The sequence below is a fragment of the Daktulosphaira vitifoliae genome, unplaced genomic scaffold (assembly GCF_025091365.1).
Source record: "Daktulosphaira vitifoliae isolate Bord-2020 unplaced genomic scaffold, ASM2509136v1 Scaffold_1, whole genome shotgun sequence".
Taxonomy (NCBI): Eukaryota; Metazoa; Arthropoda; class Insecta; order Hemiptera; family Phylloxeridae; genus Daktulosphaira; species Daktulosphaira vitifoliae.
This window is the reverse complement of record NW_026099572.1, coordinates 41936352-41962608: the sequence shown is the minus strand read 5'-3', so window position 1 is coordinate 41962608 and position 26257 is coordinate 41936352. Positions and strand designations below refer to the sequence as shown.

The window sequence follows — 26257 nt, the reverse complement described above, 5'->3', positions numbered from 1 at the left end:
CGTTATTTTAATTATAGGCTCTATATTCATTTTTTACCGCCATTTCGATAATACGTTTCGCCGACACATAAGATTCTATCACCCGTTAAATAACCATGAACTATTCTTAAAGCATACGTTAAGGTGTAACCGAAAGTACCATAATTCATTGTAAATACTCAATAGCATCGAATGTGACCTTAAGAACACGTAAGACTACACAATAGTTGAAAACTATTTTATAGAGACGTTTGTATTCAAGTAGTAGCTACAAGTAATTGAAGTAAAATAATTCAAACATTAGACAATGACAATAGAAATAAAATCAATATTGTTATTGTCCAATGTAATTTATGTTGTGATCGGGTGCATATAAATTTATTTTTAATTATTTTTAACACTTTGGCCGAGTATCACTGCCAAATCAATATTATATTTATTCCGCGTACAATTCTAATCGGTACACATTTTGAACTTGAGGTACTTTTCACAGTAAGTTTCTGAATTTGAATACTCGAGGTGTGGTCGAAGGCCGCAATAGTTATTGGAGATTTTAGTTTCTGCTTGAAGAGATGAACTAAGCGGCATATTATGGATTTAATTGTGCATATTCAGTATTCATGTATGCTGTGTCGTATTTAAATTAACATGGTCATACAACTTGTTAGTACTCAAGTATAAAACGTGTAGGATAGCCCGTCGTAATATTATTTCAGAACTAACATAACAATTTAGATGGACGACGTGTAATTTTTATGTGCTCAGAATATAGAAAGTGTCATTTGCATTTCGCTAAGAGCGATGAATAAATTGTTGTATAAATATAGTGTTCGATGTGAGGAAGACAAAAATGATGACAAATACAATGATAAGAATCATGTTACGTTTACTTAAATGACATTGGTAATTAAATAGCAATAAGCGGTTAAACATGTAATTAAATGGTGACAAAAATGTGATAGATATCTTTCATAATTGCTTATTTTAAGCTCATGCAGATTTTTGAAATCCATACCAACTATAAAGTGTTTAACTGAAATTCTTCGGCTATTAATTTATCTCGATTGATATAATTATTTCTATATTCAGTTTATGTACAAATATTCTGTTTGCTCAACGAGTCAGTTTAAATAACTTGAAAGAAATTCCAGGAAATTGAATCAATGACTCATAAAAAAATACATTCAATTTTGAATGAATAAATCACTGTAAAATAATATTGTGGTGATTCAAAATGATCAATTTAGCCTCCTTGATAATGAATTATTAATTATTCAATTTATTGCTGAATTCAGTATTTTGACTTGCATTAAAATAATATTTATTATACAAAGTGAATTTTTAACTATGAATCACGCGATATTTTTAAGGTATGTAATATAATACTATTTTTTCTCTTCAGAAGTTATAGTATCCTACGTTTTATAATTTCCAGAAAATAATTTGGTTATATCTCTCCTATTTTATCCTTAAATATTTATCGACTTTAGTTGTTTAAATGAAGTTTTATATGTTTAGTCAACATACATACTAGAATATAATATATCTAAAAAAATGACTGGCGTATAACAACTTTTGGACTAGTGTTTTTAAAAGATATTAATATTTCAATAAAAAAGCGAGTGGAGCAGTGCAGTTAATTAATGCCCTGAGATTTAAATAAATAAACCCCCGCTTCACTTCCAGTCTTTGTATTAAGAAGCTAATAACTTACAGAATACTAAGTTATTAACGACCGGTGATTTTCTTAGATAAATCGTTTTCTTATTGGTTAAACATAACATTTTTACTACTTTTTCATATTTTCTTATCCAGTCGAGTATCATATATCTGCTATGTTTACACTTGCATTCTATTACAAAATGCGCGGTATATCATTGTGGTTTGTTTTCATTGATGTCATTATCAGGTGCGGCTATTTTATGAATTGGCTGTGGTCACGGATGACATACAAATGGACACATTACATGTTGGACACGGTTGTGTGTGGATACGTCATGTGCTATGACGTCACAGAAACGATACGAGCGGATGAAAAGGCGTTTCCGTCAATTTTTCTCGTTTAAAAACTCATTCCGATTCCAATTACTATTAATTCATACCAAAATAAAAATTAAGCATTTCGAATAGATTAATCGTTGAAGTTTTCAATTATTACGATACCTAATTTCTAAATTGATTTACGACAAAAGAGGATTGAGTGTTTTAGACTACAGCCAAAAGTCTGATTAAAGATCGTAAACAACCTAATCGAACACGATTCAATATTATAGTTTTCAACGAAAAATACAAAATAATATCGTAATGTTGTGGGATATGTATAATTTTCTAATATTAATTCGATTCGATAATTTGTTATGTTTTTAAATAGTAATTACTGAAACGGTAACTTCTTCAATTATTCTCTTTGTTTTTGTTGGGTTCGACGAAACGTCACGATTTCCCATCAATATTATAAATAAGTGGTTGTTGATCTTAACAAGACCGGATTATTGGTAGTGGCGGTGACGGAACCACTTGTAAATCGTATACTAAGTAGTAGTAGGAGTAGTGCACGGCATGTCGTACGGAATAAAGTACCCGTAGTAGCTGTAGGGCCGATGAACCACGAGTTGTTTGAACTTTGATCTTTTATTATGGTGGCTGGAAGGCCCGTTGAGATGGTCGCCGGAGGCCGACTGCAATACAATTATGCCATCCGTCCGGTGTCCATACTCGGTCGATCGTACTGAGGACCTTATGCGTTGGTGCACGTTACGGTGAATGAAAAAGAGAGAAACGAAAAAGGCGAACGTAATACACTTGTACGTTACTGCTACAGTTGTCGGGTGATCGTTGTTTACGCGGAGAGGGAGATAAATCATTGGTTAGATAATGCTAAATTAACCAGTCCCGACCATGTTTGGTCACACCGAACTGTAATATCCATTGCGCATACAGAGGACAACTGCTTTAAACGTTATGTGGGTTTTTCTTTTAAATCAAACGTTCGGCCGACACACTGCAACAGCCTAAACACGAATGTTACTTAATTCTCTATTTGATACTTATAGTAAATCTAACGAGGAGCATCGCTTCGCGTTCACGACGAATCCAATTATCTCGCGACGAGCTAAAGTTCGAAACATACGGCCGCCGGACACACGCTACGCAATGTCGAATACTACTTATCATTATTTCCCATTGTGCCTGACCCGTCGGCATGCGGTTATCGGCCGTTAAGTCATAGGCACGATGATAACGATATTTAAAATATTCCAAAGCCGTGCGACTGGAGGTACGCGTTATAAAGACACATTCACACGGTTGTTGGCAGTGGTGTGCACCGACATCATCATTTAGTGGCCGCACAGTACTACGTTGTCATCCCAATGTCCATAAACTAGCTGTTAAACATTCGATCGACGGCTCCAAGTGCTGAACAGCCGATCGTTTTGTTTTGCCGACAAGCCGGTATGCTGCGAACCATTTCGATTGAATCGATGTCTCAACTGTAACGCAGACCGACTTTTGTAGCTAACTTAATTGTTCGCACCTGTTCATGTATTAGAATTTCCACCAAGTAATGCCTATCTCGTTTATTCAGATGACTGTGTAAATCCCGAATTGCTCGTACATCTCTTTGGACAAACCTATACACTAACGCATCATATCAGTCATTGGTATATAATTAATGTACACACCAATTCAACACACGCCTCTGTGGCTTTTAACTTTGCAATCGCATTGTAAATGTGTTTGGTTTTATTTCTGTACTGCGTTTTTCGCCAAACCTATTCATTTATGGTATTAAGCGCATGAGACGATGAATAATTAATTAATTCGTCATCATCGGCATTAAAAAGAAATTGATTCTTAGATAAAACAACGAGGTAATTTTTTAATAACCGCGGATGATTATCGGTGCGTTTGAAGATCTTAACTACTTCTATTGCAAAAAACAAAATTAACCATGTAACCACGAGAAATTTGCTTGTGCATATATTTACTTATGATGATAGAAGCCGTGCGTATAAATCGTCCAAAAGAACCGACGGTTCTGGAGCAGGTGTTTTCCAGAAGCACTGTTATCCGATTGAGCACTTTACCGAGGCACGCATGTGTACGGTTGAGAAGACATCTTGGAGACAATTAACTGATCCCGTGGCATGTTAATATTTAAAATACTTACAGCGTAGAAATTAAATTAAGACTACCTAGGCAACTATGTAAAAATATCGAGTTCATCGTTGCAGTATAATAATGACACTGAGTAATGCTCACGTACTGAATTAAAATTCTATCGAGACATGTCAATTAAACAAGACATAGCTATAAGGTTTTGCGATAAGTATTTTTGAAATGGTAATTGATTTATGAAAAAAAAATTTTTTTTTGCGATTCTAAAGATAACACATGAGTTGGGGAAGTAACTCCGCGAAAATTACTTTAATAACTTAATATTGTTTTTTTATTCTATTATATTAAGCTATACAAGAGTCAAGGCCTATAATAGTGCGGTTAACAACCAGAAAATGATTACCATGTATAATGTAATTCTGATAATAGCAAGTTTTAAGGTCATCCTTTATGCAGTGCTGATTAATTGCTTATACGGACAGCATCAACTTTGGAAATCGCTTTTTTATAAGACTTTTTAAAATTCATTTTTGCATTATGTGATTTGTGCAAAATCTAGGAAGTCTGATGTGGCCGCGTCAAGGATTCGTCTCGTCCATTGTTATATCGGAAAAACGAGAGGCACGCGACGCGTTGTCATATCCTCGTATCGCAACCGAAATCGGAAAACAAGTTCGAAATAGATGAGTACAAAGATAATGAAAAAATGATACAAAAGTGAACTAAAAAACTAATGACAAGATGACAATATTCGTAGGATAATAGGAGCATTGAGGTTCATCGATGGTCGCGTAGTGTTTAGGGTACCAACAAACAAAATCACAGCCAACAATGTTAATTTCTGTGCGATCCGATAACGTATACACCACTAGATTGTAATAGTATACACTATCGATCTCATTAATCGGCCACCATTGTTTCGTGGAGTCGAATTGCGATTGTGCCCCCCTTCTAGCCGGTAGTCCCTCGAGGTGATTACGCTGCATGTGTGTGTTATTATTGTAGTCGGTTGTTGAAAAAACCCTAACGAGCCGACAACGTATAATGCCTCCACATGTATTCTTTTATCCGCATTTGGCCGTCGCTGAATTGTAATATAGTAAATTGATTGTACATATGTGCCGCAGTGATAATGTTTTTTCGTACATAATTAATCCGCTCTTATAAATCGTATTGATCCGAGGTCTTCGCACCTAGTATTCATAATTAGACGACCGCGGTGGGATACGCGGATCGTTAGGCCGGATGTTGCAGCATTAACGTTTCTACATTCAATTGTACCATTGCAATATAGTTAATTGTACGAGCGTGAAATGACAAGCCTCGAGGAGTTTGTTTATCGACTGATTAATTCAACTGCGGATTCCTGGGGTTTTCTATAGAAAGAGGACAACCGGAATGCGTTGAAACGAATGCAAGAATTTATTTATTTTTTTGTATTAAAATTCATAGAAATTAAGCCGACAAACGTCAAATTAAGGCTAATAATTGTTACAATATTATATTGTCTGAAAATGACTAAAACTAGAACTACTTATTTAGCTTTGGGTCTCGTACATTTTGACGTCGAGTTTTTGATGACATTCAGGATGAGAATATTCAAAAAAGGGAATAGCTTATGTTTTGAAATATTTACTTTTACTATAGTCTCGTCTACTTGATGTAGAGCACATCCGTTTAAGGAAAACTTACACTCGCAGTGAAGTTGTCACTTACATCTTAGCCAATCGTTGTACACAACTATTATTGCAAGTAACGTGAATCAATAATGAGAAATAGTGACAATGTAGAAATACCCAAAGGAAATAAAATGTTGCGCAATTTCTATTATAAATAAAATATAGATAAACTACTTAAAAAATTATATCGCAGTTTTTTTACGATTGACGGTATTATACAAGATAGAATACCAGAGAAAATTAATGTGAAAAGTGTTATTTGTTTTTTTACAAAAAAAAAAACCCGTTTTGTCAAAAAATTAGGCATGTTTGTAATTTGTATAAAAAAATGACAATGTTTGTGAAACTACTACAACAATATAAATACATATCACGGATCAGTACCTTTCGTTGTTTAACTGCACAATACTTTTCTTTGCTTTCTTCATTTTTATTAAATCTGGAAACTCGATTACTACTGCTTGCTATATATTATTTCCCATTCGTTTTCCAAGTTGACGTTATTGTGGTTTTCTTGGATCACATATCCGTACAATAAAACATAATATATGATAATTCCCACACATACATAATATGATGTACATAGATTGCCTGTTCTTGTTGACGTGTTTGGATTTTTATCGGCAGAGATCGCATTAAACAAGGAGAATAATATAATAATAAAAAAGAAGATCCCAGACAGGTCCAATTTGTATGCATCCTGCACTCCGTGGTACATGCACCCTGCGGCAAGACACCAAGGTTGCATAATGTATTTCCCGATAAAATATTGCATCGTTGTGAAAATCCTGAAAAACCGGTGACAATTTTAAAAACCTAACATGATGCAGAAAGACATACACGCAGCTGTAATAGTTGCAGTTTTTTATTTTGGTCACCATTTATTATATGTAACAACAGTAACATGCCAAGTATAAAGTCGTTATTTATTAATAGAACTAAAGAATTTTAATGAGGAAAAAAATGAGCGGTCAGTTTTTGAGTAAGTGTATGTTTTACTAAATCGAAATTTTTTAAATTATTTTCTTAAGTTTCAAAACGTTACCTAACGCAAAAAAAATTATCTTACAGTATCTTTATCGTCTGTCAAATATCGTTTTTGATTATTTCATGATAATTAGTGTTCGTGTTTACCAGTTATTTCTCACTTCATAATGCGTTAATTGTTGATAATTAAACTAAAAAACATGTGCGATTGTATCATTTGTGCGGTAAAAATTCAAGTTTTTAATGATGAAGAATTGTTAAACATGCTTTGAGTGTAATATGTATTCATGTAGTTGCTGTTTTAATTAAAAAATAATTAAAAATTGAGAATTATATTTTAACTTAATAAATAAAATATAAAATGGTATTATGTGTATGAATATAAATTGCATTATAAATTTTCATAAATGTAGATTATGTACTTAGAAGAGCATGTCCATCTGATTGATAGATATATTATAATCTGTTTCATTAAAATGTTCGACAAGGCTACATTTCTCTTTGTGCTTTAAAAAAAAAATATAAATTATTTATATTGCAAAATTATGCTTATTAAGTACTATTCTTTAAAGTTTTTAAGCTGCAAGGTCAATGGTTTGAAAGCGCATGATATAATAAAATGTATGGTGTTTATAGTCTGTTGGTAATTATATAAATGCACAACCGGTTCGAGGAGAGCAAAAATAAATAATCAACGTTTTGAATTCGATTGTAAATCTTCCTTATACTTACATTTAATGAAGTATAACATTGTGTCTTAAGTCAATTTACAATAACTGTTACGCGTGAACTTAGCTATATCAGTCACATGTAGATTTTTATACCTATTAAAAAGTACGCGGTAACTTGTGCTTGGATTATAATAATGCAAAGGTATTTATTGTTCATGACTCATAAAATGTAGTAGGCTTGGTGTAAACAATTGTTAATGACAGTAATACTTTTAAAAATATGTTTTTAGTTTTTTTTAAAATAAAGTAGAACGAAAAAAAATTTCACACAACTTGAATCATTAATTTTATTGTGTAACGAGGTGTTATGTTACAGTAATACTAGTTGATTTAATGATGTTTTATTTTTAAAAGGCTTTAACTCGGGACCTTTGAGAATGGAACATTTATGGGGTCCGTTTTTAAGTTAAATACCAAAGTCTATAACTCTAAGTGGGAGATGAGTTTATACGACCAGTGACATTGGTTACAGTACCTTACAGGAAAACAGGTTGATAAATCATGAAGAAATAAAATAATTGTCTGGCGAAACACTTAGGCAGAGTCGACGAAATTGTTTTTTTGGTGATTTTTAGAAATTCTTCTGTATTAAACAGACCGTATCCGCTAGTGCGATTATATTACGGTTAGCAGTAACCTCGATTAAACTATTGGCGCTTTTGTTGTGTTTTTTTAAACTAGTGTAGACATACAAAAATACTTATCATTTTAATTGTTCCTCGAGTAAATAAACTTGAGGTTAACTTTTTTTTGTCCATAGAATAATGACATAGGATAAATGGACGTCACAAGGAGGTTTGATGACCTCAGCGCGATTTCGTCCAAACTTCGCGTAGGCTGCCGACGACGCCATCGAGAGATCCGCAAGGATTTTCGACCTACACGTTTAATGTGCCGTTCACTAATCACGGGCTTGTACCGTATGTGCTCTATCCACCTCTCATTATGTATTATTATGTCGTTCAAATATATATGTAATATTATTCGCAAAGTTATTTAGCATATCGTGAGCCCACGCCCCCGTTTGTTAGTTGTTACCGCGCGGGTACCCCCACGTCACATTCGTAGTCTATTCTAAAGTTTACATGAAGACATGTGGGCTGACTTCCATGAAGCATTCGATAATCATACGGGTTCATGGTGCAAATTTCTAATTGATGCGATTTTTACTCATAGATTTTTAATATTTTATTTTTAGTTGATACTCAACTATTAGAAATACAATTCTTATTTGAATACAGAAAGTCTAGTAATCGAAGTATAATTTTAGTAAAGTGTAGTTTCGTTTTTAATAAATTTTATTAATATAGTAATATTTCAACTTATTAGTAGTGAATCTTATAACATTTTCGTTTTATAACATATTCATCGATGAATAAACATTTTAACTAAGTAATTACAGCGCTTACATAAGTAATGGGTGTGCGATCGAAAATGCTGACTAACTTTTAAAGCTGCCTATTTAATGTTTGATGTATTTGCTAATTATATGAGTATAGGAACAATGGAGATGCTTAATTATTTTACTTAATGCATAAGAACGCCTGATCGATATTTAACTGACAGTGATAGATAACAGTTTTGACTAAAGGACAATGCTCTTTCTAAAGACATTTGAATCTTAAGGGATCTTTATTGTCTATTTCTTATGATTAATACTTAAAACAAGGATACATCTTGAATTCAAGTGCTTATTGCTCTAAATAAGTATGTTTAAATCATATTTGCGTGGACACGATGTATCATTAATTTTACACTTTCCTATAGAAATTCACCTAGTAAATATGAATTAGAATTTCAATAAAGTTAATTTAGATTAATTTTATAAGTGTTCTTATTATTTTTATTTGTAAATGTGATATAATTAAAATAAATAATAAGTGTTTTGTTCTAATCTTCTTAGTGTCGTAATATACCAATAAATTGTGTTATAATGTATTTTTAATACTTACTATAATTTATACTTTGTCATAACATCAGTAGATCTTTTCCAATTACTTTAGTATTATATTAACAAAAACACAACAATAGACAATAGCAATACTTTAGTAGAAACGATAAAAAATTTTTATGTCAAATTATAGAATTCTACTTCCATTGTTTAAGTAATTTAAACGTAAAAAGAGAAAAAACATATTTTTGCTAACAAACGGGTAGATATTACATTTTTTTTATTCTGTCATCTTAAAAATATTTAAATTCATTCAACCCACTCACTGAAAGGTGTGATCCAAATGATTTGCACATGACGTCATAACTAATTTATAGTATCTAAATACGGAAAATTTGCTAATATTAAGAAAGAATAAGGAATACTTTACACATAGCAATTGACAAACAGACCATATTTGGAATGATAATAATCGTTACTAATAGACAAAAAGATTATCACATTATTGTGAATCACACCAATATCAACAGATAGTTGACGTGGAAGTTTTTTTTTTACTTAAAAAATCATTGGTAATGTAATATTAAAAACAATAATAACTTGTCAATTATTAGCTCGGAAAATTATTTTCTGTTTTACAAACAGTAGGTGGAAAATTGACTTATATTACATGTTATAAAAAATATGTACGTTTTCCTCACGGAAACAAAAAAATCGGTGAGATAGTGAATAACGTACGTTTTAATTTGTTTCAAAATTATAAAAAATAACGTTACGCGTATTTCTTCCAGTATTGAGGAAGACTATGTAGTACGTTGCATAAGTAGGTCGATGCAATTAGCAATAAAGCGGCAGTGGCGTTGGTGATGGCTGTGCTGGTCGTAGAAGTAAAAGTGAAAGTGAAACAAAAGGATGTGTATAGATAGCACTTGTAGGTTTTAATTTTTTTTAAATTATTCGTGTCCTTGAAGATTGATTCTTTTTTGGCGCGAGACTTCCCAACTGGAATTTGGCTAGAGAATTATTTCAACGCGTTTAACCTGACCGTATTCATATTCTATATTTTATAACTGCATACATACTTTCATTATGTGTGTGTAGTATAAAAGCATTACATTTAAAGCAATAATAAATATAATTAATGGACTGTCGTAAAAAATGATTTTGAACACGCCGGTTGGGTTAAACGATTATAAAGCTAGTGAAAATTGATTATAATTTATTATGATAACATGTTGTATAACGATATTGTAGTGCTCTGTGCAATCTAGTGAACAATCGCCTATCTCTAGCAAAAACTAAAAAGCTTTCAATTCGATTTATTACAGAATTTCATGGGAATAACTCAATGTAGAACGCACGTTCACCGGTCAATGGGTTCGTTTTTCGTGTTCACATATAAATCCAAACTCAGCGTGTGCCGTTTTATTATACTTGTAGTAATAACATTTGATAATATTATGAGTGTGCATCGACCATTCTGTTTTGCATTTTTTATATTTCTACAAACGTTGTTTATATTTCGTAACCGTCTTTTATTAGATTTCTTTATATCGACGACATGAACCGATCGACCTACCCACTGGGCACTTAGTGTTATTGGGAATGAGTGTGTGGGAAAGACACTCTCTTGCGGCGATGCCCGGCCTGGTCGTTCGACCTCGACGTTTTGGCCAGATGGCTAGGGTTATCAAACGCGTGTTATGTATTAAAAAAACAATACACTTACATAGGTTACTATTATTATTATTGTCCAAATCGTGTCACCTGCTGCTGCCCCTAGCATTTCCCGTTTTCAAATTAGGTATGCGGTCTATTAGACAATGAGTCGTGACTTAAATCTTTTTATTCTAGTTGTCAACAAATGATTGACAACAATATTAACTAAGTGAAGGTGACATAATATAGAAATTTATATACTTTTAATTATTGGACCTAGAGTAGTAAAATTTTATTTTCAAATCTTTTCACAGCATAAGATAAAGAAATATCTGGATCTATTGTATTAGCGTTGTAAAAGTATACTTTCATTGTTTACTTCAATACGAGTAAACAATCGAATTGGTCATATTATATGGGTGTAAAACTAGGAAATAACATTGAAGTTTGAAGTTTTTTTAGATCAATTGATAACAACGTGAAATGAACAGAGAAATTATAATTATATGGTTATGTAGGGGGTTTTACAATGAGATCAGCGCGTGTATTGAAATTATATTATACCAATTCATTTTAATGGAATACTGTGTGTAATATAATGACTTTATATGCCAAAAATCGAAAGTAGTCAATCTTAAATTCAATTCATGATTTCAATAAGTTTCCATCTTATAATTTGATTATCAGCATCAGAAATTCATGTAAACATACATATAACACACATTATAACAGTCTAAAATTATTAGCATAGACAGGAACTGGTATCTACGTAAGTACTTGTTTTGTAAACAAATACGCAAATAAAAATTTTATGATGAGTTCTTGGAAACCATAAATGTGTGTTAAGTCAATTAGTAAATGGGTAGGTAAAAAATATTGTAGTGTTATATAAGAAAAAATGTAAACTGTACCGCTGGAAAAAAACATTTTTGCAGTTTAGTTTATGTGCTAGCGTTGAAGTCACGCGCGAGTTTACTAATTAAGTAAATATAAATATAATACGCTTAGATAATATTAAACAACACGTATTACTTTTAGTGCAAAATATTTTAATCGCTTATGTGTTAATGAGTACAAGTAGAGTAATATCTAAATTTTTAGTTAATTTAATAAGTTCAAACTCATCAAATTTTCTATTTAAAATTTTTAATTTACAAAAAGTATAAGTTCATCATCCAGTAAATTTTTTGTTGAAAATTAATTAATCAATTGATTAATTAAAAATTAACTAATTAGTCAGTGATGTAACTATGGAATAAAATGTCCACGTTATTTTATAGATAAATATCATTCAATTTTTTGTTGTTAATTTAATTGGCGTTAAATTAAATGATTATGCAATTGATTTATAATTATTACAGAAACTATAACTGCTCTTGCAATAAAATCATTTTACTCGGCATAGTATTAGTAAATTATTCTTAGATCAAAACTTAGTGTTTGGCTAGAAACTACTAATCTCGTCTGTTTGATAGATGCTCGAGTTATAATATCTTTTGATGGTTTAAACAATGACTTACGAGTACGTCCGAGAATTAAAGTACCTAACAAGACATAAAAAACGGTATAAATGTATAAGCTCCGTGCACAGGTAGTGGGACGAGCAAATTTACAGCTGTGACTAACGCCTACGGGTTTTGTGTTGTATAATACAACGGCAGCAGCAGTTGCCGCTGCAGAGTAGCAACATCAGAGGTGTGGCCACGTATGCTTAAGATAATACCTGCTTACCATATATGTGTCTCCATTCTGTTCGCAACAAATCGATATATTGACATTTTTTTACAACCCTTTTCGACGTACAACACCATACATTGTATAGGAGGCGTTATATGAACGAACCGTAAAGTCTTTCTGTAGCTTAAGATTTATCGGCAGCGTTCGTGTAACAGGATAATAAATGTTTAATATTTTCAAATAGTGTATAGGCAGTTAGTATAAAGAAAGAACGTCATCGTTTTGCTCGGATTACCGCGCCTAACGAACTTTCACCTTGCAGTTATTTTTAATTTCCGCACAAAGCAAACGTTCTATGAGATGCCAACTGTGATGGTCCATTAATATAATATATTCTACAAGGTAGTCGTTACACTTTGTCAGCCCGTGACTGCAATTGTTTTGAACGTAAGGATGCGGATATTTATTTTAATTTCGCTCCAATTATAAAAAAATATTTAGTGAAAAAATCATGTTTAGTTAGTTGATTTCGGTCGAAAAAGGAAATTAATATTTGTGTTGGTGCGCAATTATGAAAAAGTGTAATGTTGTAACGATAACTTAGTAGTGTAAACTAAAAATGGTTTACCGGTAGATAAATTTTTGGGTTTTTATTCTTAGCACATCATGGTTAGAAGTGCAATATTTGGATTAAGTTATATATATATATTTTTTTGCCTTACCACATAAACCACAACTGTCGTCTCTTAATAACTTAGAGGGAGAGTGTCCTTCGACTAGATTTCCTATCTGAAATCGTTTCTTAATTTAAAAATTAGGTTTACCCACATGTATTAACCTACGCTTACAATGTCAAACTGCTTTAAGCGTAGTGATTTTTTATGTCTAATGAACTCTGATTGACTATGTTTCACTAAGAGAGTATTCTAAATAATAGTTTTTTATAATTAATGATAGCATTTAATAACTGCACAAGTATCCGTTAATGGAAGCGTATATTTTACCCTTCTATAGACGAACGAAAAAAATACACTTTAGTTTTAGGAAAATTTATTTTTTTTAAAGGAAAACTTTTGAATGATATGCAAAGTGAGATTACAACGTATCGGAATGATGGCAGTATAGAATATACTATGTAAAAAAGAAAGTGTGTTGTTGTGATTGCACAATACTACAAAACCGTTTAACAAAATAATATTATTGTTGTAGGCTAGTTCTGTTTTGGGACGATCAGAAGTGATAAACTGTTATTTGTCAAAGCACCGGTCGTATTAGTAAAACGTTTCTTAAATGTTAATCGTTCGAAGAACTTTACAGGTCTTGTTTATTTATGAAGGAAATTTTACAAATTAATACTGAGTAATTTATTTATTTCGACAGTGATAATCAGTTTTATTGAATAACTAAATCAAATGTAACAATGCGATATTAGTTATACATCATTTGAAATAGAGTATTTGTGATTTATATTTCCCTCGAGTATGAATATTTGTGTAGCGTAGTATACTGACTTCTAATACACTTAAGTTCAAACAGATATGTACGTGCATGAGCTTTGATTAAAACTATTGTGAACATTCAATGGAAGCTTATTGAGCTCAACGTTTTACTGCTATGTATTTTTACTGGAAGATTAATGACGTCTTTTATACATCAAAGTAGTTTTAGTAATCTAAACGAGTTTAGTATTTAAAATTTATATACAGACACTCGTACAATTATTTTTACCGCATTAGTAATGCAGCTCTTATAGTGTAATCACATATATAGAGTAAAATAGTAAGGTTGTCCTTGACTGACATATAAGTGAGAGACTTTATTCGGCCACTAACATGAAATACCATAAAATCGTGGTATACATAAATATAACCAATTGATACATTTATTTAAAATTATTTCTACGGGTTTAATTATCTTACTAAATGTGTTTAATGACCTAATGCTAAATTTCGACATATGTTTGAACAATGATTAACGTTCTTTTAACCATTCTTTCCTGATTTCTAAAAAAGGTAATTTATTTACAATAGCTGATTAAAATCGTGGCGTTTTAATTTGTTTGGCTATAAATATTAAAAATAATTGTAATAATGATGTTTTGATTAGTTTACAGTGTTTATCTGTGATTATTACACGTTTTGCTAATAATTTTTTAAATTAAGTTATGAAATATTTATACAGTGCACTAGAAAAGAAAAAACTACTGTGTTTTTACTAGAAATTTATATTTATTCATACTACTACGACCAGTTATATTTGTAGATGAACACTATTTACATAACAAGGTGGGAACTTTATGCGGTTTGTTGTGTACATTATGATGTTTGTGTTGAGTAATCTGTGGCAACAACCGACATACATATCGTCATAGGAAGTTTGCCTGAAAAAATAATGAAGTCTCATTCTGAAGACACTTGCAACTATCGAATTCTAAAGTGTCATTAGTTGACATTAAAAATTTGCCATCAAACATTGGGAAATTTATCTACGTTTTTGATCATTTTCATGATAAACAAATGGAATACATTACGTGATATTAAATTCAATTTAATGATTCAAAGAATCTGGATGGTTTTGATATTAATTTGTATTCCTTTTGTCATCATAAACAAATACTGTTTAGGACTCGTGCTGAGCTAGTATTGTGCTCTGTATCTGTTACCAGTAGCTTAAATATTATTTTTAACATTTAATTGATTGAACCAAAGCCATGTGGTACACTATACTAGCTTAATACTTATGTAACCACAGGCTTTTTATCAGTGATAACTGTCTGTGAAACACTGATAAGTATTAGGTATTTTTTAGGACACAACATAATATACATAACGTCTCGTATATTAATATTAATTACTATCGTAAGTTACATAATGATTTATGTATGTAATGGGCAACAAGACGAAATGCTCTTTAAGAAAAAAAATGTTAATTTAATTAATAATTAATGATTAACACGTGGTTTTCAATACGTTTATATACTTTTGTTTAAATAACAATTCAACTTCCTCTGTGTTATTTAAGCAGTGGGAAGAATTCACAAATATGATAATTATTACTCCCAAAATTCTTCTTGCTTCGACGACACAATATTATGGTATAGTTATATACTAGATTTATTAATTTTCTTCTAACAAATTGTTATGGTAAAAAGCACTAGGATTTATGGTGAGTTAGGCGAACACAATATTGAAGTCTTAATTGTGTAGGCGTAGATTAAATAATCCATCAATAATGCTTTTCAAATCAATCGTTAAATAAAAACATTATTAATTATGGTATCTTCTACATCCATACTGTCTAGATGTAAATAATATATGTTAATGAATGCGCTGAACAGATAATGTTTATCGAGTTTACATAATGTTTAGTTATTATAATTTTACCGTTAATCATCATAATATTCTGTAGGTTTATTATACATTTTTGGTTTTTATATAAATAAATTAAAAAGTATTCAGTTAAGAGAATTCTTAGAAATAAAAGATATAATTTTTATTATATCTAAAATGGCGTTTTATACTTACAGAAGGGTTTTACACTGGAAATTATTTTTCGTAGAAATTTAAAAATAATAAAAACATCATTATTATTTAACGACATATAAATGGTAAAAACTGTAAGTCTATCACAAATATCCTCGAGAGGTAGGAATAATAATAATCAAACCATTGACTTTAGACATCAGCTATATAACTATTTTATTGTTTATCTATTATTTTATTTTTAAGTACACATTTATGAAGAAACATATTTTTAAATCGCATGCTAAAGTACACTGAATGCTATTTTGTAAATGTTTTATTATATAAATTGTAAAAAAATGCAATCCACTTATAAAATTTAAATATAAATTGTAATCAATAAAAAGTCATCTGAATTTGAAGTCTGATGATACGAAATATTTTGATATGTCTTGGATATTATTTTTGAACTAAATTAAAAATTAATGTTGGATAGCTTGGATTTTTTAAATCTTCATATAAAAAATTAAACTAATATATCATATCAAAATTAAGAATAAGTATGATTTATTATTTTAATTAGTAGTAGCTGTACCAAATAAATAACAACAAGATGAAAATAAACATTATTTTGTAACGGGTATTAGAAAATTGGACAAGAATACGGTTCCATAATGATCTATACGTTTTGTCTTGGCTACTCAATCTCGAATCCGATGATCGATTAACCGAAAATATTATTGTTGAAGTGATCGATATTCGTGCGAGTGCACATAAAATATGAACACTCAGCATGGTATCCGTCGAACTTTGAACCATTATCAGGCCGACTCATTGCACTCACGTACTAAAAAACTCACCTCGTGCGTTCGTGACTGGTCCTTCAGAGACTTTAACGGTACCATAAAATTATCAAATGTTGTTGGTGTACCTGTACACTGGGTTAGTCGAGTACACTATGTGCTGTAATATGTAATATTATATTGGCAGAAACAAGGCATACACATGCTGTCTATTGCTTTATTACAGAGCGTGCTATGTGTAGTGTTACATTATAGTAAAGATAAAGCAGCTGGATAGGTAAGAATTTTCTGTTATTTTTTATGTAATTTTCTTTTGTTTTATACTGGGATAAACCTCTCAATTGACGCTCTATTAGCATTCTACAAGCGTTTATAACGGCCTCTCTTCATTTATTTTTATTGACCCATGACCGCATCCGACCATTGGAAATTCTTTTTGTATTAAATGTATTCGAGTACTGCACTGAATTTGACCGAAACCAATTGCTATTTCCTCTTTTTGATTATTCCCTCTTAATCGGTGTATAATAATGACGCTCTATGATATAGTGATCGGTTTTGAGTTTCTGTCAGTAGGGTCATAAGTCGTGCATGCAGCTGTAATAACACAGGAAAACCTCGTAAGTTGTCATGAATAACTTTTTTTTTACTTGAGAAATATAGGAAATGTTATTTTCTCAATTGAAATTCGTTAGGTACTGTTCTTGTTTGAGAAGCCACGCGAATGACAATGTTTTATGCCGTTCGTTACTTGAGATTGTCTTTGCCATTAGATTTAATATTGCATGATCGATAAATGTCGATAATGGAGAAATATCAATCATTCTAAGATGTTCCAAATCTTTAACAACCGATTTACTTTTTGTGATTTTCAAAAAGTGCGTTTAATGATTTTATTTTAAGAATTTTTATAAAGATTTTACATATTTTTGTTTGTTTTATTTTCGAATAAATTTCAAGATTTTCTCATGAGTCTAATAAAATAACATTTTTTAAATTCACATATCAAAAAATTATCTAATCTAACAGCTTAAGTTACGCAATTGATACTATAAGATATTTACATGTCCTTATGTAGCGTAGTTTGTATAAAATGTGACATGAATTCGTTAACGAAAAAACAGCATCTTTTATTTTTTACATTCTACTTCTTATTTTGGACCTTGAGTCAATGACTTGTCCATTGAAAGATACATTGTTTTTAAAATATATGTCTTAAATATGGAAAAAAGTTATTCTAATTAGTTTATTAAACTATTCTCAATAAAATGACCATTTGGTAGGTCAAACATATCTTATTGAAGTACAGTAATTTCAGTAGTGCATATTAATTATAGATTTTATGAAACCTGATCCAAATCACCAAATTTAAACATATTATTACATAAGAAAAAAAAAATAATGTCCTTCGTTTAGCTGCTTTGCCTAAAAAAATACATTTAATGCTTTATTTTTTGTCGTTAAAATACGATTATTGTCAAAAATGCATCTTAAAAAAAATTAAAAGAGAACATACATGAGATTGAAAATTGTCATGAATTTTCAATTGACATTGAAAATATAGTAGAATATTTTATGTTATGCTGAAATTTTAATTTTTATTCTTACTAATTTTTTTAATTAAATATTGAACATTTATATGTATTTTTTTTTTTTATTTATTTTGGTTTAGTTTATACTTTAAATCACTAAATTAAATAATTTACTAATTGTTTTTTCTTGGAAAACACAAACCATGGTTTTAGAGCACACCTGATCATTTAGTTAAGATTAACTGTAACGTTATAGACCTCGAAGGATGATCCCAGGGTCATATAGCTTTGTTATACAATTATAAAACTGATATTATTAACTTTATGGTTACTATTATTATAAAATTGTAATATTGCCACATCGTGGATGAATCCATTTGAATAAGATATTGGATACTTAGGTCACTCACATGATGTAACCTTGTAACTACCAGCATATCGTAACCTTACCAACAATCTTTGTTTTAGAGTACACTTTAAATAAGTATATAAAAATATTAACTGTAAAATATCCTTATGAAAACTCAAAAATATTATGAAATTGATTATTTTCTTAAGTCTGATTTTAAAAATTCGTCAAAATTAAAAATAAAATGAAATATAAAAACGCAAAATTCTGATTTACATAGTAATTTTAAATGCATTGTGTATTGATAATTTATTACTAATGCTCGTTGTCTGTGGTAATTTTCGTTTTAGTCATCTTCCGGTTAGTAGTTACTCATACGACGTTGCAAAATTTTTTAAATTTTCATTTATAAGTAACGTCCTTGTAAATTATGTTCACTTTGATTTTTCTTGGCAATGAAATAATTAACTATGTAGAAAATACTTAAAAGCTATAAACATTTTGATGAACTAAAAAAAAAAAGAATCGAATACAAATAAGATGGGCTAAGAAAACATACAATTTCTTCATGGCAGTATTCATACAATACACGCGCGTGTCCAATACGATTTAGTCGTGAATATTGTGTTCGAATTATCGTAAAATAGCGTCAATTTAAATGTTCATTCAGTATTTAGTTGAGCTAAAATTATATACATATAAGAATCCTTGGACGTGCTCAAAATGTGCAAGTTAATATCCAATTTTTTTACTCTTTCTATAAGGAGATGATTTTCTTAAAAATTAGCCTTGAAGTAAATGAGTAGATTTATTTTTAAATAAGACACTTTTCTTGATCATAATAAAAAATTATTGCCCATATGAATTTAAGTATTAGATATAACTTTTTTGTTATAGTAGGGTTATAATAAGGTAGTTATTTACTACCTAACTTTAACGAAATTCTGATTACGTTTTATGAGTTAAGTTTTACTCGATGACTTCTCCATACTATTATGACAAGATTCAACTCAATTAATATTATTTAAAGAAAATTTAATTCTCAAAAATTAAAATTACTATTTAATTAAAAAAAAAAAATAATTTAAGGTCCAATCCTAAATTCTTTTGGTCTTATATAAAAAATTGTTAAAAGGGAAATTTGTTCAGTTTACTCAGCTTCTAGTAATATTACTAAAGGGTCTTTTATATAATATCTGAATACATTGGTATAAAGAATTGTTTTCTCACAATTACTGAATTTTTAGACGGTCTATCGATTTTGCAAATTAATACTACAGTAGGGCTTGAGATTTTTTTTTTAAACCGCTGTTACTCCCTTACTCATTCAATCCACTGCCATTAATTTTTATCTCTTTCGTCTGGTTTTTTCTTAAGAGTTGGAAACCCAGTTATGTGTATCCTATTTTTAGGTCTGAAATTAGATCAAACCTACGGAAATATAGATTGATAACAAAATTGAGTGTCATACTAAAAATATTCGAAAAATTGTTAGTATCAAAATATTACTATAGTTTTAGCCCCATACTAGTAAAAAATCAACATGGTTTTAGAACTTTTAAATCTAAAGTAACTAATTTACTTGTCTACTATACTGATTTAATTGCTATTGTTTCCTAATACGGTCGGGTAGATGTCTTCTACACTGACTTTAAAAAAGCCTTTGATAGTGTTGACCATATTAATTAGTAATTTAAGTTCTATGGCAGTTTATGATCGGATGATAGATTGGTTTTCGTCATATCTTAGTGACAAAAAATAAATAGTAAAAATTGATAATGTAATTTCTACTACTGATGCTATATCTTGGATATTTTTACGTAGGCATTTTTTCGCCTCTTTTATTTACCTCATTATCATATAAATTTAATAAAAATGGGATTAACCATGAAGTTCTTCTGAATAGTCTAAAAATGGACTCTTTGTTATACAGAATACAATGTTTAGGTATAAATTGAATTTATAATTTACTCAATAACAAAATTGATTGTCTAAAAATTTTAGAAATAATACTTATTAATGATTCTCAACTATTTCTTCGTAATTATCCTACCAGTTATGTACCTACTTATACACATAACTATAGAAGAACTCGACCGTAAATCATATGCTAAATTTATGTAATTCAGTTTTCTTTAATAATCAAATAAATAAATAAATAACAATAAAAATTAAATTATAAGAGTAGAATATTAAATATATATATTGAATAACATTATAATAATAATTTTTATTTCAATATTTAGAATAACAATGATAATCAAAAGAGCGTTGTGGCTGTTATTTTTACTTACGGTAGCAGTTGTAGCACAATCAAATTATGATCAAATCGAGAATAGTATTGCATATCCAAGTCCTGAAAAAGGTTTGCCAGAGTCTACAGTGTTAGATGGCAAAGTTACAAAGCTTGATGAATTATCCCCCGTTATATTTTTGAACAGAACTAAAGCGGCTTTAAATTGCGCAGCCGGCTACATGCAGGTTAGTAAATTAAATTATTTATATAACTTATAATATGTAATAATAAATTATTACATTTTAAAATTAAAAATTTTAAAATCAAATTCAGATTGAACTGAAGTTTGAAGAACCATTTTATGGAAGAGCATATGCTGATTTTGACCGAAGTAGTGCGTGCACTGTGACCGGAAAAGGTAACAACACTGCTAGAATCGATTTACCATTGAAAGGATGTGGTACAAAACAAGTAAGTGGAGTTGCATTTATATGTCGTTTTAATCGTGTGTTCTTGAGAATTAATTTTTATGATTATGTTTTACTATTGCAGGATCCGCAAAGAGTATTCACGAATAATATTGTGGTCAGGTTTCATCCTTTTTTGGAAATGGACGGAGATGAAGTAGTAACAATTGTATGTAGATATCCTCCACCTTTTGCCCCGCCACCTGCTGGTATTCCTAACAAAATGTAAGTGTTGAAAGTAAAATAATTAAAACTTTATATTTAAATAAAAATACATTTTTTTTTTAAATATTTTAGTGTTGTTTTACCGTCTACTCCAGTCGAAGCACCACTAAAAGGATTCCAAATTTTATTGATAATTTGTGGAATACTATTTTTGTCTTTAGTACTATTGGGTCTTGGATGTTCATATTACTGCTTACGTAATCAACGTGTTCAAGTCGTTCGGAGACATCCACTGTCATCTGTTGCGTCTGATAAATTGTCTGATTCTAGTTTATCTATGTTTGATGGTCTTAAAATACCTCGAGCTCGTGCTCCAACATTAGATAGTTCGTCTGGTTCAGAAATGGCTTTGGTTAGTGCTGGTGATACATTACCAAGTGATTACCCATCAGAATCTCCTAGTTCAGGTCAATCTGAAGCAGAAGACGTAGACGGCAGAAGTTTGAGACTTAGTTCGGGAGGATCATACGAAAATCGTGCATTTACACAAGAATATTATTCGGAAAAATATCAACATGAATTACCACCTCCACCTCCTGTACAGCCCAAGTTTGATGTACAACTTAGAGTTAAGCGAGCTCCTCCACCTACGCCAAGTCCAACTCCACCACCTTCTGAGTCTGAAGTTAGTATATCGGCTCTTGAACGCAATTTAACGACTATTTTGGAAAAAGATGAAACTTCTATGAGTGTAGTTGAAGAGCAATATAGATTTAGCCCACCACCAAAGGCCCAAACACCACCTGTTTACTCAACTGTAGTACGTAAAGATAGAGATGAAACAGAATGGTATAGAACTGAGGAAACAGTGGAGATGGAAAAACGAAAGAAATCTCCACCACCGCCACCACCAAAAATCAAACCAAAAATACATACTGAAACATCAAAATACATGAGTGAAATGCAAGTAGAAATAGTTGAACCTCCGGTGGTTCCAACTAAGAGACCAGAAATCACTTCTCATACAGTTGATGATGTGTTTTTGAAAACTATTACGGAGAAAAAAACAATTGAAGATGTGGAACGACATAGAAGGGAAGTTGTGGAATATAAACCCAAACTATTACCACCTCTAGGTAATTGGGATGTGACTATTAAGAACTATCCAAATCCTGAAGCTCAGTATCCTCAATCTGGCGAAGATACAGCAACTGATTGGGACAGTTACTCTGAGGCTTCTTCTGTAGTAGGTTACCCAACTACTGGTATAGATAGGCAATCAAGAATTCAATCATATATGTCTAATGAAGAATATCAAAGCTATTTAAGTACTTTAGAAGTTCCAGTACCTAAACCAAATAATTGGGAATCATTGGTTAAAGTGTTAGAACCTGAACCTAATGCAAGGTACCGAGTCGAGCAAACATTAACGTTAGAAGATAAACGTAAATGGAGGCAGATTATTACAACTGAGTCAACGCTAAGAAAGTTAATAACTGAAGCTACTGTGAAAGAGGACTATGAGCGCATTCGAAGTGATCCAAGATACGAGCGAATATTTGAACCTGAAAAGTGGGATGTTATAATTCGTGTGTTAGCACCACCTCAACACTATGATCAAAAGTCTGCTGTCTCTTCGAGTAGATACACTAAAAAGAAGACAGAATTTGAAGGTGCTAGAACAAGACGTAATTCATTGCCAACATTATATGAGTATGATTCAGATGGCTCAAGTGTTAGAACTTTGACAGCAGGTGACGATCCTAATCACTTTGGACAAGCTAGATCTAGAAGAACTTCAAGATCAAGTTTTAAATCTGATATGGATGTCAGGTAAATTTTAGGAATTATTTAAAATTAATTTTTTGTTCATACTATTAGCTATTGAGATATAATAAAACAAAACAAAAACTTAAAATTTTTTACTCTTTAGCAAGTCTACGTGACTAAAATTTTTAAAATAAGAATGAGGCATCCAGAGATAAAAGAGTAAATATATCACTTTAACATTTTGGAAAAAAATATGATAAAATTATAATTAAAAGTGAAATAATCGTTTGACGGAGTCGTTAACATACCTTCAGTCCTAAGTGCTTTAAATATAAAACTATAATATAATGGCATATTTATTTAGATGAATGGAAAATAATTTCAAACATTTATTAAATATCTTTAACTTTAATTTCATAATAAAATATTTAAAGTTATTTATATGATTTTTAATATGAAGGTGATCATGTAAAAACATTGCAATCACTTTTACAAAATAATTATACAAATTAAGCGATCGATATTTTGTTTTATAATTACGATAATAATATTTATTATCATTAAATAAAATTTTATATTTTTATAATTTTGAATGAAATGCATTAAATGTAATCTGAATTTGTTTTTTTTTTTTTACTGTAAATTATCTAAAAATATAAATAGCTTGTTGTTTTGTAAAACTATATAATTTTAATTTATATTTTGATTAAATATAAAAATAATGTGTGTAACAAAATTAGTATTGTAATAATTTAATTTAAAATATTTTGTTTATAGATCGATGAGTGAAATGACTGTGGATTTCAGGCGACCGGATATGCCAGACAACTACAGTGATGTTAGTTCTGTATATAACTATCCAAGACGTGGATCTTCTTATTATGCAGATGACGATGCCGGAAGTTTAGTGCGATCACTTAGCCAACCTTCATTGGCTCGTTCAGCTTCGGAGTTTACTGAGAATTGGGGAGTACGTATTCGGTCATATGATGATGGTGATCTTAGTAGTCCTGAACATACACCACGTTCTTCCTTCAGAGGTATGCCAGGTAATCGTCACCATACCGAGAGGACTGCTACATCTTCATCTGGTCATCAACAGTTTTCAACATTCAGCAGTAGCAGTCGTCGAGTTTTTGGTGGTACAGGATCAAAAGAAAATTGGTACCAAGATTCAGACGATATCGAAACTACTTACAAATAATTCGACTACTAAACACTTTCTTCTCTTTTACTAATTTTGTCTTATGACAACGTCCTTGGCATTATCAGTTTCACGTTTAAATAGTTTATATTTTTAATGGATAATTAATACCATTATGCATTATATTTCATGTTTGCGTCAAAGCAATTGAGCTGGTTAAGTGCAATAGAAGTTGTTTTTTAGTTATGTCTTAATAATATTCAGATAATAAATATTCGCAACTATTTTCAGAAATGAATTTAAATTATAAATATCAGTCTGATGATCATAGCTCATTATTTAAGCAATATTACTGTTATATATTTACGAATAATATTTTTAATTAATTCACTAATATTTTCTAATCATTAACGTCTTAGTTATTGATATAAGGATTTAACTTGTAGAACTATTTGTATAAGCCTTTTTATTATGGTCAGCTAATATTTTTCATCAGTGTTATTAATTTCTATAAAATTCTTATTATCAAAAACTTAGCTTAGAAGTTAAAAATAAGTTGCGTTAAAGTGCCAAACTAATCAGTATTTTAGATTTTTACTTTTTATGTGTACTCGTTACAAAAAGTTTCTATTCAAACTGATAGATCAATTTATATTTTTTCACTTGTTAGGTTTATTAATTTTATATGTTCCTAAAGAAAAAATTACTAAAACGAATTCTATTTAAATTACTGTGATATGTTAATCTAATTTATTTATTTTATTAAATTAAATTTATTCGTTTTTATTTTTTAGGAAAATTTGGCTATATTACTTTTTATTTAAAATTATGCTTCTTTTTATCTTCTTCTGACAACTTGCAAATTTCAAATATATAAATATCAAAATTTGATATTCTCACTGTATTTGATAACGAGTACACCTATTAGTAACTCATTTATTTTTTAAGTCAAAAAATTAATTATTTTGACTAACTAGTTATTAGGTTTAAAAATTAAGAACTTTTTCAATCAAATTTTTCATTGGTTACTTGAAAGCTATATTAAGTGACAACTGGAAATTTTCATTGAATTGTTAGGGTGATTTAACTATGTATAGTATACTAATATTATATAATTATATTAGAGTTTATAAATTAATAAATCAAAAGAAATATTTAGCGATAATATCAAAGGTAATAATATTACTTCTGAATGCATTGTCTCCTAACAGTTTAATTTTGATACTTATACATTAGTTAATATTATATTTTTGTAAATAAAATTTTGTGAAATAACAAAAAATATAAATTGTATCACTATTTTTTATAATCTAATAATAAATAAAATTTCAGTGAAGCTGAAATTTATTAACTTGTTCATTTTTTAATATTATTATGATGAGTCTCAAATTATATGCATATATAAATTTTGTTTGGGCCACTTTGACTGGTCCTAAATTTGTACACTTTGTTATAGGGTAATAGAGAAGCTAAGAAATATTTTTCGTTTGAGGAGTAGATTAACCTCCCTAATCCTTCCAGAATTATAACCTCGGTAATAACACATTACTAGGTGTTTAAGTTAATTAATAAAAAAATTTACTGTCTAATAATGTGTTCTGAATAACT

General features: G+C 30.1%; 1 protein-coding gene across 1 annotated transcript in view; it reads left to right on the top strand.

Annotated features, from left to right (window-relative positions):
* LOC126906517 (uncharacterized) overlaps nucleotides 1-26008 on the top strand; it is a 28785-nt gene extending 2777 nt beyond the window's left edge. The window contains exons 2-6 of the mRNA XM_050687069.1: nucleotides 21114-21348; nucleotides 21437-21574; nucleotides 21656-21795; nucleotides 21868-23568; nucleotides 24283-26008. Of these exons, the coding sequence (XP_050543026.1) occupies nucleotides 21121-21348; nucleotides 21437-21574; nucleotides 21656-21795; nucleotides 21868-23568; nucleotides 24283-24709 (2634 nt within the window). The 5' untranslated portion in view covers nucleotides 21114-21120 and the 3' untranslated portion in view covers nucleotides 24710-26008. The remainder of the gene's footprint in view (nucleotides 1-21113; nucleotides 21349-21436; nucleotides 21575-21655; nucleotides 21796-21867; nucleotides 23569-24282) is intronic.
* The last annotated feature ends 249 nt before the right edge of the window (nucleotides 26009-26257 follow it).